The 16,695-nt window shown below is 44.6% G+C and overlaps 1 protein-coding gene across 10 annotated transcripts in view; it reads right to left on the reverse strand.

Annotated features, from left to right (window-relative positions):
* DRP2 (dystrophin related protein 2) overlaps nt 1-16,695 on the reverse strand; it is a 65,291-nt gene that overhangs the window by 41,181 nt on the left and 7,415 nt on the right. Inside the window, exon 1 of one of the 10 annotated variants that reach the window (XM_033137286.1) lies at nt 13,853-13,934. The exons of 8 other annotated variants lie outside the window; for them this stretch is intronic. Coding sequence is in view for 1 of the 2 variants with exons in the window: in XM_033137282.1 (XP_032993173.1) it covers nt 13,669-13,719 (51 nt within the window). In the remaining variant the exon portion in view is untranslated. Of the gene's footprint in view, nt 1-13,668; nt 13,788-13,852; nt 13,935-16,695 lie in introns of those variants that run through there. One more of the 10 variants, XM_033137282.1, reaches the window with a different exon arrangement.

The raw sequence follows: 16,695 nt of genomic DNA on the forward strand, positions 1-16,695 counted from the left end.
TATATATATATATATATATATATATCCTTAAAATTCTTATAACAGTGGGATCTGCAACAGAAAGTTACTGTGTGGAGTGTTGTTATTGACAGCCTTCCTGCACAATGCCTCATTCTATTTCCCCCCTCTCTCCTAGAGCAGTTAGCATTTCAAGCCCATTGTGCCTGCTGGGGTCCCCCTTCATAGCTTCCTCTCTCCACTCCTTTAAATGTTTTTGTTGTTGTTGTTGTAATTCTGTAAACTCTGGAGTTCCCTCTCTCTCTAGCCTGCTGATACCTCCCTCTTAGGCATGAGTAGTGCCATTTTGGCTACATAGCAATCGGCACTCACACATGAACACTGCAAATACAGGGAAATACAGTATAGGGGGGGGGAGAGGGTAAAATCACAGCTGGCTTTCTCATAAGGAACCACTAGAGGGCAGAACCTGGCTGGGCTGGTCACTCACAAACAGCCGCTTTTGCTCTGTTCCTGCTCCTGCATCACAATGATGGTTTTTGACTTGTCTTTTTTATGGACTAGAATCTTGGTTGTATACCAATAGCCTTTTCATGGCAGGAAAGCATAGCCTGCATCTCTTAATACATAAGGCATAGCTATTGGGCTTAAGTGATCCCAAGCATACAAATTTCTTTAGGATGCAAGAAATACTTTACTAGATTGGACCAAGCTCTGCACAATAAAGCATTCTATGCAGGAATCCAAGCAACTACAGATAGAGAACATCCCTACATTAGCAGTGCAATGACAGTCCACAATCTAACAGAAAAATTTTCCCCTACTCTTTTTTAACTTCTGAGGGTTAAATGCCCTCCTCCAACCAACTATGCCAAAGTTGGGGAACCTCTGGTTTGGTGGTCAAACTTGAACCGCCAGGGGTTCAAATTTGGCCCGCAAACCATGGCCGCCAGGCTCCTCACACAATAGCATATCAGGAGCATTAAAGTGTACCCCTAAATGTGTATTGGGGCAAGGGAAAGCAGGATTCTTGCTGATTGGAAGGAGAGCCAAAGCCTACTTGGGAACCACTGTACAAGGGATTTGGGCAGGTAGGCAGGATGTCACAGCATCATGTGATTGGTAGGTGGCTTGCCTTGCCCATCTGAGCCTGTTGACCTGCAGGGATGGAGCCAGATAAGGATCTGGTCCATAGAGTCAAAAAGGTTCCCCACACCTGAACTGGGCAATGGGAACTGGGCCCATAACACGTGCTATCTCCCAATGTCATCAGTGGGAATTTTCCATTTATTCTGAACAGGAGGCATCGGACAGGTGCATTTCAGCTGGGAGCATGGCAGGGACAAGAGTGAAAACTCAACTCCTCTGAGTCCTGGTCATGCTTCCAAACAACAACAGTTACACTGCACTTACTTACATTATAAAAGCCACATAAGAATCTAGCCCTGTGCTATCTTTAAAAACTTACATAGTGCAGGGCTTTTGGGCTCAGACATTGTGGCCAGACTTTTCTCTTCCTCTCCCCACCCCTCCATTTTGATTAGCTTCCAGCCTGAAGAAGAGTTAAGAAAGCTCAAAAGTTGGCTTTCTTTTTTGGTGGTATTTTCATCAGTGCTTTTTTTTCTTAAAAAATGTTTAGGGGTACTCTCATTTTCCTACTCATATTCAAATACTGCCCTGCAATGAGGCCAAACTTGGATTCACAAAATGTTTAGGGGATAGGACCCCTCCAGACAGCCCATTTAATCAGCTTTCATCCTGATTTGCTTGCGCGAAGCTCTTGCGGAGGTTAGTTTATACCTGGTCTTTATTGAGCATTCATCCTGATCTGCTTGTGGGGTGCTGACTCTGCTCCCAGTTAATCATCTGTTCATCCTGCGTTTTCCCCCATCACTTTCTGCAGGTGTCTTTTTTTAAAAAATCAATTAAAAAGTGGGTTTGTGTGCTACTTTAATCTACTTTAAATCTGCCATCCTAAAGTTCTGGTATGTGCTTTAATTGCTTCTACAAAATACTGAAAGTCTGGAGTCAACCTCTAATCAGGATACCGGTATTACCCTACTGTTCCAAAAGTGTCCCCTGCCCCCCCCCCGCCTCCCCTTCATGGACCAATATAGTTCCCTACACCTTTCCTTTCACTGTATCCTCATGGCAAGGAGACCTGTTGAATTTCTGCAAGTAACTCAGATATTAAAGGCACAGGATATTCTTTCCGGAGACAAGCTGCTGGGGCATATTAAGACCTGAACAATTTGGAATCAGATTACCTGCAAGACTGCCTGTCCCTGCAGAGACCAATCAGATCACTTAGATCAGGGTGGCCTCAATGCCTTTTTTTTTGGCAGCCCTCGGTAACATGCCCTGCCCCACACCTTCCGAAAGTCAGTGGGACAGGGCAGTGCAGAGCCCACAGGCCTTCTGTGTCAAAGTACTCTTGCAGCCCACTTGGTATGAAAAGTTGGGCTGCCCTGACTTAGATCATCTGGAGAAATTCTACTTGAGGCATCACACCCCACAGGGTACCAGAGTGCAGTGACCCCAAAACAAGCATTTTCCACGGTTGCCCCTATACTGTGGAATGCCCTCCCCTTTGTCATACACGAAGCAACAACCATTTCTTGTTTCGGATGTCTTGTAAATACACCCCCCCCCCACCGGCTTTCCCCCCGACCTGTAAGATTGGACCCTGTTTTATGCATATGAATTCCCGAAACTGTTGCTTTATTTGCTTGTATATATGGTTTTTATATTGCTTTATTGGTATTAGGGTTGCCTTGTTGTTTCAGTGGATGTTTTCCTGTTGTAAAAAGTGCACACTGCTTAGATATTTTTTTTAAAAAAAATACTGAGTGGTTTAGAAATGCTTTTAACTAAGTAAGTAAATGAATAAGACTACTGAAGCATCTGAAACTGACTGAGGCAAAGGAAAAAATGGAACATACTTCTGACATTTAAAAAGAGAACAGATACACTTGTTCTATTTTAAGAGAGCAAGGATTCTGGATAGCAATAACAAATACAAAATAATGAATCACTCCCACAAGTGACATGACTCTCCCATCCTCCTTCAAATGACACTATAAAAAGACTTCATATGTTTCCTTAAAAATACCCCCAAAATATGTTTTCTTAACTAGATGTGTTTCAGACATATGGATTATTTCAGATACCCAAAATTACCGGTATGTATTTCATGACTGAGCAAAATGGTATGATCAAGGTCTCAAGCGGATATAAAAGTATTCTGTTTCTTTTGGTCTGTGGCCGGTGCAAACTGGAACTGCAGAGATGTACAGGTACAACAACACATTGGTGTTGTTTTTCTTTGCAATGGTTCAAAAATCCAAAAGTTTTATAATAAATAAAACTTACAGCAGTGAATTAATAGTCATCATGCATGTCCAATCTGCTATTGGTTGCATGAGCATCCAAATGATGTCGGTGACTTTGGTGATGAAGATCTGCCAGAGTCCCTCTTTACCCCTTTCTAAATGGTCACCAGTTAACATTTAATGTATGACACATAGAAGCAGCAACGAAATGTTGCAGCGTGAATTGCTCCTGTTCAGGATACTCCAATCCATCCCCTCATTCCAAACAACCCATTAGGATTCTGTAACCACTCTCAGTCCTCACTGAGCTATTTTTTGGGTTCTACCCTTGGATTCCTCCCATTTTTTTTGTACTTCTGTAAAACTCGGTGATCCCCAAGTCCAAGTTGTGTGTGTGTGTGTGTGTGTGTGTGAGCGCATGCCTGTGTGTTTGTTTGTTTGTGTGTGCATGGATGCATTTATGCCTGCATGTGCACACACCATTTTAGCTATAGAAACAGCCACATGGAAAGCCTGAACATCAGAAATAGTAATACCCGAGTGGGATCTGCAACAAAATGCTGCAGTGTGGAGTGCTCCTTGTTCAGCGTTCCATTCACTCCACAAAATCCTCTCCCCTTCCAGTTTTCATTCCCACCCTTAATGGTCAGCCTTCCAAGCCCACTGAATATGCTCAGTTTTCCTTGGACTTGGGATGTTTGGCGGATCTCCCTCTTAGGATTTTATTTGCTAAATATTTTTTGTGCACTTGCAAACCCAAATCTGGTGATGTTCTGTACATGGGTGGTGATGTTTTGGCTATTTAAGGACTGGAAATAGCTACAGTATTGCTATATATGATGATCTGCTATTTAAAACAATGACAACTGTGGGTGCCATCTGTTTGAGTTTCCTAGTTTTGTACTACTGCTATTAGTATTTCGATTGCAGTTATCAATTTGCTGCTCAATCTTTTTCTTACATTGTATTTTCCTTCTCAACCCCCACCCCATAAACCACTTAAGATTAATTTCCTTCTCTGTGAGAAAGCTGAATAGAATCAAGCCACTAATCTGGCCTCCCAGGTAAAAGACATTGTGCTACCAACACAATATGCACATTTCCAGTAGTAAAATCAAGTCCAGGACAAAATCCTGCACAAACAACACACACAAGTGTCAGGACTGGGAGACTCACATTCAAACCCAGCGTGCATGGCCCTGGCACTAAAATGGGGAATTTTGTGGGTACTCAGGCACCCAGGGTCCCGTCACCTATGTCTCTTGGCTTAACACACTTCATAGGGGTTGTTGCAAGGAAGAATTAAGGGCTTTATTTGGGAAGAGATAGAACAGAGTATACCACCTTGATCTCCTAGGAGCATAGGAAATTGTCTTATGCCAAATCACACTACATTGATCCATGTAGCTCAGAATTGTCCAAACTGACAAGATTAATTTTAACAAGGAGAAATGTAAAGTACTACACTTGGGCAAAAAAAAAAATGAAAGGCACAAATACAGGACGGGTGACACCTGGCTTGAGAGCAGTACATGTGAAAAGGATCTAGGAGTCTTGGTAGACCACAAACTTGACATGAGTCAACAGTGTGATGCAGCAGCTAAAAAAGCCAATGCAGTTCTGGGCTGCATCAATAGGAGTATAGCGTCTAGATCAAGGGAAGTAATAGTACCACTATATTCTGCTCTGGTCAGACCTCACCTGGAATACTGTGTCCAGTTCTGGGCACCACAGTTCAAGAAGGATACTGACAAGCTGGAACCTGTCCAGAAGAGGGCAACCAAAATGGTCAAAGGCCTGGAAACGATGCCTTATGAGGAACGGCTTAGGGAGCTGGGTATGTTTAGCCTGGAGAAGAGAAGGTTAAGGGGTGATATGATAGCCATGTTCAAATATATAAAAGGATGTCATATAGAGGAGGGTGAAAGGTTGTTTTCTGCTGCTCCAGAGAAGCGGACACGGGGCAATGGATTCAAACTACAAGAAAGAAGATTCCACCTAAACATTAGGAAGAACTTCCTGACAGTGAGAGCTGTTCAGCAGTGGAATTTGCTGCCAAGGAGTGTGGTGGAGTCTCCTTCTTTGGAAGTCTTTAAGTAGAGGCTTGACAGCCATCTGTCAGGAATGCTTTGATGGTGTTTCCTGCTTGGCAGGGGGTTGGACTGGATGGCCCTTGTGGTCTCTTCCAACTCTATGATTCTATGACTGGCAGTGACTGTCCAGGCCTCCAGGGTTTCAGATGAGTGTCTCTTCCAGCCTTACATCTATACATGCCCAGGGATTGAACCTGTGACCTTATGTATACAAAGCAGATGCCCTTCTACTGAGCTACGGCCCTTCCTTGCAAAAACCAGCATAAGTGTGCAATTACAAAAACAACCAGCATCCTCTGCGACATAGCATGGAGCAGCATCTTGGATCATTCCTGGACACGTGCAATGAGGATTGCAGTCAGTGAGGCTCGCAGAGGTGCTCAAAGTGGCTTTAAAAACATAAAAGCAAGAATGACTCAAACATTAAAATATAAACCATCAAACCATCTCAGGACTATTTAATTCCTCATCTTCTAACATTGTGTATGCCATCAAATGCCAACAGTGCCCTTCAGCTCTCTATATTGGACAAACAGGCCAAACCCTACGCCAAAGGATAAATGGACATAAATCTGATATCAGGAATCACAAGACAGAGAAACCAGTAGGAGAACACTTCAGTCTCCCAGGACATTCTATACAAGATCTCAAAGTAGCTGTCTTAATACAAAGGAATTTCAGAAATAGACTGGAAAGAGAAGTTGCTGAATTGCAACTAATTACCAAACTTAAAACCATGGAGAGACCTGGTCTGAACAAAGACATTGGATTCTTATCTCATTATACATGACAAAGATATCTTTAGCCATCTCACCCCTTCCTTTTCCTGTAAGACCAATTGCAGTCGTTAACAGTCGTCAACATGTTTTCCACACCTATCAGCCATTCACCCATTCCCACCACCCTTTGAGTAATACCCCTCCCCACGCTCTCACTGTATATAAGGGTCTGGTGACTTCTGTTTCAGTGTATCTGAAGAAGTGTGCATGCACACGAAAGCTCATACCAAGAACAAACTTAGTTGGTCTCTAAGGTGCTACTGGAAGGAATTTTTTTATTTTTTATTTTGTTTTATCAGGAAGAAGAAACACACACCAAGAAAACACAAAACAAAACACAAAGTGAAGTATCAATAATCAATACACTAAGGCAGAAACAGAATCAAGGGTCTCCCCGTTGATGATGGGACTGCTGTTCGTAATGATTTTGGATTATAGGTTCCCAGTACACATCCCAGGAATTGGGAGTCTTGGGTGCAACCCTGAAAAATATAAAGCAACTCTGAAGGTAGAAGTGTTTCTGAATTTGTACAGAATGCATTACTCTTGCTGCCAAATAACCACAGCCTGATCTCAGTACAGCTGGAGTGATATGATTCATTGATCATAGTCATAGATTAATAAAAATTGATAAATACTAAGTAATTAGCTTAATAAGAGTATGGAAAGATTCACATAAAAGCAAAAAGGTAATTCTTCACCGTCTTGTGTTCGAATTTGTATTGAGGATAGAATTCAACTACTTTTTAAAAGCAACTTAGGAAAAGTTACTTAAATTGTTAGATATTACATTTCGCAGAGTGTGTTCCAGGTTCCCCTCTCTGAGCAATTTATACAAAATGTGTTATATATAATATCACAACCCACAGATTCCATCTCTCCAATTCAACAGGGACAAATAAAATCATTAAATGGAACTTTCTTAAACCAGCCAATTTAGCAAGGCAAGGGGCAGAGTATTAAAAATGGAGAAGCATAAATTTGTGTATTAAAACGAACAAGCATGCACTTGTAAACAGTTAAAGTTTGAGGTGCGAAACTCTGGTAATCCCATAATTTTTGATATTGCTTAAGAAGAGTTGAGAGCAAAATTTAGCCTCTGCAGTTTTCAGATGGTGCAAAATATAGATCTGTTAGCCTCCAGGTAACAGAGAGAAGGGTTATAATTACCCAAAGAGATACATCAGGTGGGTTTTCCTAGGTAAAAGGCAAAGCTTCTGGACAGGCTTGGGCTCTGCTTAGGATTGTTAGATGTCCTGAGTTTACAGACAGTTGTTTAGTCGTTTAGTCGTGTCCGACTCTTCATGACCCCATGGACCAGAGCAGGCCAGGCACTCCTGTCTTCCACTGCCTCCCGCAGTTTGGTCAGACTCATGTTGGTAGCTTCAAGAACACTGTCCAACCATCTCGTCCTCTGTCGTCCCTCAATCTTTCCCAACATCAGGGTCTTTTCCAGGGAGTCTTCTCTTCTCATGAGGTCACCAAAGTACTGGAGCCTCAGCTTCAGGATCTGTCCTTCCAGTGAGCACTCAGGGCTGATTTCCTTAAGAATGGATAGGTTTGATCTTCTTGCAGTCCATGGGACTCTCAAGAGTCTCCTCCAGCACCATAATTCAAAAGCATCAATTCTTTGCCGATCAGCCTTCTTTATGGTCCAGCTCTCACTTCCATACATCACTACTGGGAAAACCATAGCTTTAACTATACGGACCTTTGTCGGCAAGGTGATTTCTCTGCTTTTTAAGATGCTGTCTAGGTTTGTCATTGCTTTTCTTCCAAGAAGCAAGCGTCTTTTAATTTTGTGACTGCTGTCACCATCTGCAGTGATCATGGAGCCCAAGAAAGTAAAATCTCTCACTGCCTCCATTTCTTCCCCTTCTATTTGCCAGGAGGTGATGGGACCAGTGGCCATGAACTTAGTTTTTTTATGTTGAGCTTCAGACCATATTTTTCACTCTCCTCTTTCACCCTCATTAAAAGGTTCTTTAATTCCTCCTCACTTTCTGCCATCAAGGTTGTTTCATCAGCATATCCGAGGTTGATTATATTTCTTCCGGCAATCTTAATTCCAGCTTGGGATTCATCCAGTCCAGCCTTTCGCATGATGAATTCTGCATATATGTTAAATAAGCAGGGAGACAATATACAGCCTTGTCGTACTCCTTTCCCAATTTTGAACCAATCAGTTATTCCATATCCAGTTCTAACTGTCGCTTCTTGTCCCACATAGAGATTTCTCAGGAGACAGATGAGGTAATCAGGCACTCCCATTTCTTTAAGAACTTGCCATAGTTTGCTGTGGTCGACACAGTCAAATGCTTTTGCGTAGTCAATGAAGCAGAAGTAGATGTTTTTCTGGAACTCTCTAGCTTTCTCCATAATCCAGCGCATGTTTGCAATTTGGTCCCTGGTTCCTCTGTCCCTTCGAAATCCAGCTTGCACTTCTGGGAGTTCTTAATTTTGTGACTGCTGTCACCATCTGCAGTAGAAACTGGCAATTCAGAGGTAGCTTTTGTCAGAACAGGCATGGAGTCCAGTAGTGCCTAGTGGAGTAGGAAGTTGCACTAATGGCTCCGGGGGCAGACTCACACCATATTGGACAGGTATGCGGTAGAGACTGATGGGCAAAGGAGATGAAGCCAAACCCTACAGGACTGCACATACATGCCTCTCCTAGCAATTTAACCAAATAGTAAGTTTTATTAGATTATAGATTTTAGTGTGGCAAGAGTTCGGGTGGGGGGGGGGCAGACTGTCCCTTTGCTTCTGGCTCCTCATTACTTCCATCTGTCTAGTGTCCCTGAGAATGAAGCTATAATCAGTGGGGTAGCATGGGTTGCTAGAGCCCGGGGCAAGGAAAGTATGTTTGGCACCGCCCTCTGATAGCCTGGAACAAAGGGGCAATAGCTCGGTGACCTACCCATGTGGCAGCAGTGGCACCCCATGAGTGTCAAGCACAGCGGAGAGCAGGATATGGGGAGAGGGTGTTGTTGTTGTTCAGGAGTGGGTATCTTTCTAAAGCTCATGCCGAGGGCACCCTAGCAACAGGCCGCCACTCAAATCCACTCCTCAGTCCTTCCTTCATGATCATCGGAAGATATACTGTGTGAGCGGGAGGGTGCGCTCTTTTTTTGTATAAATAAATATTATCTTATTTTTTCTTTTAGAATGTTGTGCCCCTAAGAATTTTGCACCCAGGCAAATACCCCTATGGCTCACCCATAAAAAGGTTTAAAAAAAAAAAGGTAAAGGACCCCTGGACTGTTAAGTCCAGTCAAAGGCGACTATGGGGTTGTGGTGCTCATCTTGCTTTCAGGCTGAGGGAGCCAGCGTTTGTCCACAGACAGCTTTCCAGGTCATGTGGCCAGCCTAACTAAACCGCTTCTGGCACAATGGGACACTGTGACACAGGGGCGGAGGAAGGGGGGGCAATGGGAGCGCCCCGCCCCGGGCAGCACGATCCCGGTGGGGTTCCATCGCGGCTGCACCCCAGGCGGCGTGCCACACCCCCCAGAACGCATGTCACGCTCCTGCGGGCAGTGTGCTCCAATCCCAGAACGCTCCCCCCGCCCTGGGACGGTGGGACGCGTTCCAGCCCCGCCCCGCCTGCTCCCCGAAACAGAAACCAGAGCACATGGAGACACCGTTTACCTTCCCACCGTAGCAGTACCTATTTGTCTACTTGCACTGGTGTGCTTTCAAACTGCTAAGCTGGCAAGAGCTGGGACAGAGCAATGGGAGTTCACCCCATCACAGGGATTTGAACCGCCAACCTTCTGATCGACAAGCCCAAGAGGCTCAGTGGTGTAGACCACAGCGCCACCCACCCACCCACGATACACCAATAATCCAGGAACTGTATATCAAACCTTGAAACCTGGCTATCTTAGCTTCTCATTTAAAAAGTAAATGCCCAACAAATGCACAGCCTGCTGTGGGCTATTTTGGCCAACTATTTATCTGCAGCATTTATTCGGGGGATGTATCGAGCAGTTAGCTTAAAGGCCAGGAATCACTGGATCAGGCTTGGGGAAACACTGGCCCGAGGATGAGATACAAGCCCTACAACATCTCTCCATCTGCTCATGATGCTAGCTAGGGTGGGAGGGAGGAGAGATTCATTTCTGTTTGCATTAAAAGGGGAATTTTGCACTTTCTGAAACAATACTGCCCTCTGGGTCCTCTGGGAGGAATATAAATGTAATGATAATAATGATAAGTGGACTGGAATGCAGCCATCCTTTGAAATCTGCATTTCTCCAAACTCTGTGATACAATTCTTCAAGCCAAGTTATGTGTACAAAAGTAGTAAGAGGAAAATAACATGGAAAATGTGTCTGCTAGGCAAAAGTGCACACAGAAATGTGTGTATTCTTATGTTGAAAGGGATTAAAAAAAAAAGTCATGCCGATGTAGAAATGTGGGGAGCCAAATACCGGAAAATTGAAGAATTGAGAAAAAAAACAAAATGGCCAGATTTGCCCATCCCTATTCTTCTCCATGGTTCCATTCCCTCTCCTAGAGTCTGCATCATACCCTTCTCCAATATCTTGTCACGGTGTTTGCCTCTTACGCCACTGAATCAACACAAGCCTTCCCACCACAGCTTGGAACATCTGGAGAGCTGGTTTCAAATCCCTCCTCAACCACACAGTAGGGTGAGCTTGGTCCTGTCTCTATTTCTCAACTTCAACCTACCTTGCATATTTGTCATTAGGATGAAAAGGAGAGAACGTACGTTCACCATCCAAAGTTCCTTGGAGGAAAGGCAGGATACGGACATCAGTTACAAATGACTAGATTGATTTATTAAATAACTAGAAGCCTCAGATCTGTTGCTATTGGGAATTCTAAGAAACCAAACATGGGGTGCAGTTTGGAAATTCAGTTGCATCCAAACATACCTAGATGAAAACCTGCTACTTGATCTCAGGAACCATCATGCAAAATTCGAATGTGTTATCTTAAGAGGTGTCCAAATGTATACCAGACAAACAGTTTTCCAAATTTATAGTAGAACAGTAATGCTTCTACTGTTGTTGTTGTTGTTGTTGCTGCTGCTGCTGCTGCTGCTATTGCTACTACCTCCCTCCAATATACCACCTGCCGAGTTACTGTCTTATGCATGCAAGCCCTTATGCCTAGTTTTGCAAAACGGTATTGTGAATTGACATTTGTTGCTGACAGGTTCTCTTTTTCCTACTTTGAGCTGTTATGGAAGAAACTTAAAAGCCAATAAACTTTGCATAAAAAGTTCAAACAAACTCACAAGAAAGTCCCATCAAGTCCAACAGAGTTTACTCCCAGGAAGGTGTGTGTACAGGTCTGCAGTCTCACTATGGAATAATGTTTACTTAGATAGAAGTCCCACTGTGTTACTCCCCAGAAAATGGTGAACTGGATTGCAGGTGACATTATCTGTTGAGCTCACTGCTGTGGAACAAATTTCCTTGATGGAGAAACCCACATGCTTTGAGTCTGACTTATTTAAATTAGAATTGCATCTTAGTGGTCCTGCCTCTTTCCTATTGTTGGTGTACTTCTCCCTTTCTGATTACTTAAACCAGAGGTGGGAACCATTTTCAGCCTGAGGGTCACATGCCCTTGCAGGGAACATTCCAGAGGCGAAAGTGGGCAGAGTATTGAAACTCTTATCTATGTACACCAGTTTATATATTCCCAGCAGTGCAAAAATCAGAAGTTTCTATAAACACACATACATAACACTCCGTCCGGGGAAACAATAGGCTCAAGCACACTGTGCTGGCTGGGGGACGATAGAAGCTGTAGTCTGAAACATCTGTAAGGTGCCGTACAGTGGACCTAGGACCTTCTGCATGCAATGCAAAAGTGCTCTACCACCTAGATATGTTACTTCCTTGCACACAGAAAACTAGCATGTCAAGGGGAAGGTTAGGGTTCAGCCCATATAGGGGCAGGCTGTTGTCTTCATTTTCTGATGATGGGCCTCAGTAAGGCATCTGGCTGGTTGGCTGGCCACCATGGACTGTGGAAGAAAACAAGGCTCCCTTGCCCTTGCTCTTCTTCATTTCCATAACAAAATGGATCCTCCAAGTACTGTATATAGACTGCATACCTTAAAGATAGATAATGGAGACATGGATTTGAGGGACATGGTCCCCCCCCCCCATCAAGAGCTGCTTGTGAGCTTCCCAGTGGCACTTGGCCAAGTTTTGCTGGAAGCAGGGTGCTGTGAGGCTACCAACTCCAATCAGGTCCAGCCAGCTTTGCCAATGGTCAGGGATGATGGAAGCTGGGAGTCCAACAGCATTCTGAGGGTTTCAGGCCCTCCAGCCCTGGTCTAGATGGATCTTGGCATCCAACAACCAACACTCACTCACACACACACACACACACACACACACAGCAGCTTCCACTTTTTCCAACCTGCTACTGACATTTTCACTAAAGAAAAACACCACTGTGGCTTTATTTGTGCTGGCCATAGTTTTTCCCTCTGACTAATTAGCCATTAGTCCTCCAAAGCGATGTAGCATTTACTGCCTTCCATTAGAAGGCATCAACCCCAAGGGCTTCAGGAATAGCATACTCAAGCAACATAATGCTCTCAGCAGAAGGGCACCCTAAGGGAGCATTGCTGGGGAGGGCAAAGACTACTCAGCAGCAATATTCCATGGTCTGTTAGAGCATGAACAAAAAAAAGAAAACGTGGTGTGCGGCTGGGTGAATTCCCCAGGAAAATCTCTTTTAACACAGATTTGCTTGTAAAAATCCATGCATAATTACAGTGTCCCCTTGTTTTAATAAATCCACAGGATGGCTTAGGAATTATATGGAAGAAATTCAAGTGTTAAGTATCGCATCTGGCAAACTAGTTCTTAATATTTTGAGCCTTAAAAAGTTTTACTAAAGAAACCTTTTAATATTTTGATTGCTTTTCTAAAGAAAAGAAAAGAGCTGTGCTAAACAGAATCTCATTTCAACTGGAAAACTCTGCAAATCTGCAATACCCAGTTAAACTTTCTGGGAAACATCAATTCTGAAAGGGTGGAAAATTACGCACCTGTGCTAGGGAGCACAATGCAAGTACAGCAGGAGCTCATGCACACACACACACCAAACAGTGCAAAGGAAACTTAAAAAGATGAGCATTATAAATCATTCATGCCACAGCTGCTGCATCTCACGATGCCTTCACATTGGGAAGCTGGTGCCTTTTCATGCGCTGATTCTCACAATGCTAAAGTAGGTTAGCCTTGCTCTGTCAGCCAGGAAGAACGTTTCAAGTTGGAAACCCTAAGTCCAGGAGGGGAAACCCCAGTGGAATCTGGGGCTCCTTTAGAGCAGCGGCTTGCAATAGAGTCACAGCAGACGACAACTCCACAGGGTCCAAAGTCTGCTGCCACGTGGAGCCTAAAGACAGCCCAAGCGTGCAAAGCTTGTGCGAAAAGTTCACAACACACCAAGAGCCAAAATGTGAAATACACCCGCCTACACACAGACACAAAGTTAGACATCCCGAACCTGAAACAAAATCTTCTGGGATGGGGGAATCAGTTGTCTCCAGCTCAGCATCAAAACTCCAACTGCTCTCTACTGCAGGGATGTCAGGCTGGCTAATTCACTCCCACTCTGCCCAGATCCATGTGAACTGCTTTATTTTTAGATCCATGCCTGCACTCTGCCTTTGCAGACAGCTCTCCCTTACCTGGGCAGACACGAGGATCCCCAGCGGGTTTCCTTGGCAGCTCCATGGGAGAGCATGTGTTGTCGACTGCCACCCCTCCCAAAGCCATCTGAAAGGGAGATAAAGGAGGGAACGGGAAAGCAGGCAGGAAAGGGAGGGAAGTGCAGGAAGGAGTGGTTTGCTACCCTCTCTTTGCTGACCCCCTAGGAATCTTGCAGGGGGGTGGCAGCAACAGCCACCGTTCAGGCTGTGAATTGCAGCTTTGTCCATATGGAATTCCAACACCCTCCAAACCACTTGATTCTCTCGCTGGGGTGGAAGCAGCTGCCTGCGTGAGAGGGAGGCTGAATGTCACGGGCAACCTCCTGCCTGCCCAGAGTGGACTTGTGACAGTCACGCTCAACTGCAGCAAAAGGGTCGAAAGATGAGTGCCCCCCTCCCCAACAAAAAAGAGTCACCTTGCTATATGGATGACCCAGTGTAGGCCATGTATGTCAGATTCCTCCTCCTTGGCCTCAATGCTTACCCTTGTAGAACTCAGCTGGGAGGATGGGGGGGGGGAATTTGACTTGTAGGTTCTGCCTGTCACTGTCTCTTGTCTCTACCCACTGTTGGTATCCTTGCCTTCTGCCCCACCAGTCCCAATGGGCACCAGCCACCAATGCCATGGAGTCTGTTTTCTGATGGGAACTGCTGTGAAACGGGTGTGGAGGGAAGATCCTTCTTTGGAGATTGGAGGGGGTGGGACCAGACATTCCCTGGCTGACAGTCTTCCTTAGAGACCAAACATACCGGTACTTCACTATTTCCAGGTGGGATTCAGTCACCTACCAGCAAATCCAGGCTTCACAATCAACACTGATTTGTTTCACACTTGCACAATAATTTCACATAACCCACCGCAGCAAATCTTTATCCTTTTTGCAATAAAGGAATTGGCAGGAAAATGTGTAGGATTATCAGGATGTGGGTGGGGAGGGAAGTTGTCCTTTTTATTATGCATTAATGATGACGTACTCATAATGTTATTGGGGCAGTTGTAGATGGTTGCGCATTCAAAACTGTTTGTGTCTGCAACAGTTCCTGTATGGACATATTGCTTCATTTCCAATCAGTGCATGTTCTGTAGAGTTGGAAGAGACCACAAGGGCCATCCAGTCCAACCCCCTGCCAAGCAGGATACACCATCAAAGCATTCCTGACAGATGGCTGTCAAGCCTCTGCTTAAAGACCTCCAAAGAAGGAGACTCTACCACACTCCTTGGCAGCAAATTCCACTGTCAGACAGCTCTTACTGTCAGGAAGTTCTTCCTAATGTTTAGGTGGAATCTTCTTTCTTGTAGTTTGAATCCATTGCCCCGTGTCCACTTCTCTGGAGCAGCAGAAAACAACCTTTCACCCTCCTCTATATGACATCCTTTTATATATTTGAACATGGCTATCATATCACCCCTTAACCTTCTCTTCTCCAGGCTAAACATACCCAGCTCCCTAAGCCGTTCCTCATAAGGCATCGTTTCCAGGCCTTTGACCATTTTGGTTGCCCTCCTCTGGACACATTCCAGCTTGTCAGTATCCTTCTTGAACTGTGATGCCCAGTCATATCACAAGGGTTCCTCCGGACTGTCAGGATTTTGCAGGAGGAATTCGATCATCTACCAGAACTTTAGGTGTGTGTGTTTTAAGTGGATTAAAGAGCTTTTGCCATATAGCACAACAAATCCACTTTTCAAAAAGAGAGAAAGTGCTGGACTTTTTCTGGTTTGGAAAGTGATGGGGAAATGCACTGAAAAGTGTGGCATGAACAAATGACTAACAGGAAGATGTATAAGCACCTGCAAGCAACTCAGGATGAGTGCTCATTGCCATAAAAAGGTAGAGGTAAACGACCCCTGGGCAGTTAAGTCCATTCAAAGGCGACTCTGGGGTTGCGGCACTCATCTTGCTTTCAGGCCGAGGGAGCCGGCGTTTGTCCACAAACAGCTTTCCGGGTCATGTGGCCAGCACGACTAAACCGCTTCTGGTGCAACAGAACACCGTGACGGAAATCAGAGCGCACGGAAACACCGTTTACCTTCCCACCACAGCCATACCTATTTATCTACTTGCACTGGTGTGCTTCCAAATTGCTAGGTTGGCAGGTGCTGGCACAGAGCAATAGGAGCTCACCCCATCACATGGATTTGAACCACTGACCTTCTGATCGGCAATTCCAAGAGGCTCGGTTGTCTAGACCACCCGCCACCCACGTCATATAACCACTCTGCAAACAAATCAAACACTCAATAAAACTGATCAGATCCTATGCCCCACATAAACTGTCTGCAAGCAAATCATAGTGAACACTGAATTAATGTTCTAGGTTTGTTTGGTTTTTGTCCCACTTCTGTTGTGCTATAGCGTAAGGGTGTCCTTCCGGTAGCATTGAGAAGCAATCATAGGACAATTAATGAAGTGGAGTGATGTACGGATAATCCAGTATAAATACTCCATTAATGCACTATCAATGTGTTGATGACACGTTTTAGGATACATGTTTCGCGAGGAGGAAGAGGAGGACACCAGTTTGGAGAAACTTTGACTGCTTGATGCCATGTCATGTAACCCCTGATGCAAACAAATCAGAATGAATGCTCAGTAAACAGGGGGCTGTTGTCAAACCTGCCTGCAAACTCTTTGGAAACAAATAACAAAGAATGCTCAATAAACAGGTTGTCTGGAAGCAACCCAGGCTCCCCGCAGGGAATACTGAAAATTCCTGGGATTCACCACCCCCTTCAGCACCAAAGCAAGAGGAAGAATGTCATTGTTTTGGCCAAGAGGATTCCGTTCCTGTCACTAATGGTCTCCCACAGACTTTCCCC

The sequence above is a fragment of the Lacerta agilis genome, chromosome Z (assembly GCF_009819535.1).
Source record: "Lacerta agilis isolate rLacAgi1 chromosome Z, rLacAgi1.pri, whole genome shotgun sequence".
Taxonomy (NCBI): domain Eukaryota; kingdom Metazoa; phylum Chordata; class Lepidosauria; order Squamata; family Lacertidae; genus Lacerta; species Lacerta agilis.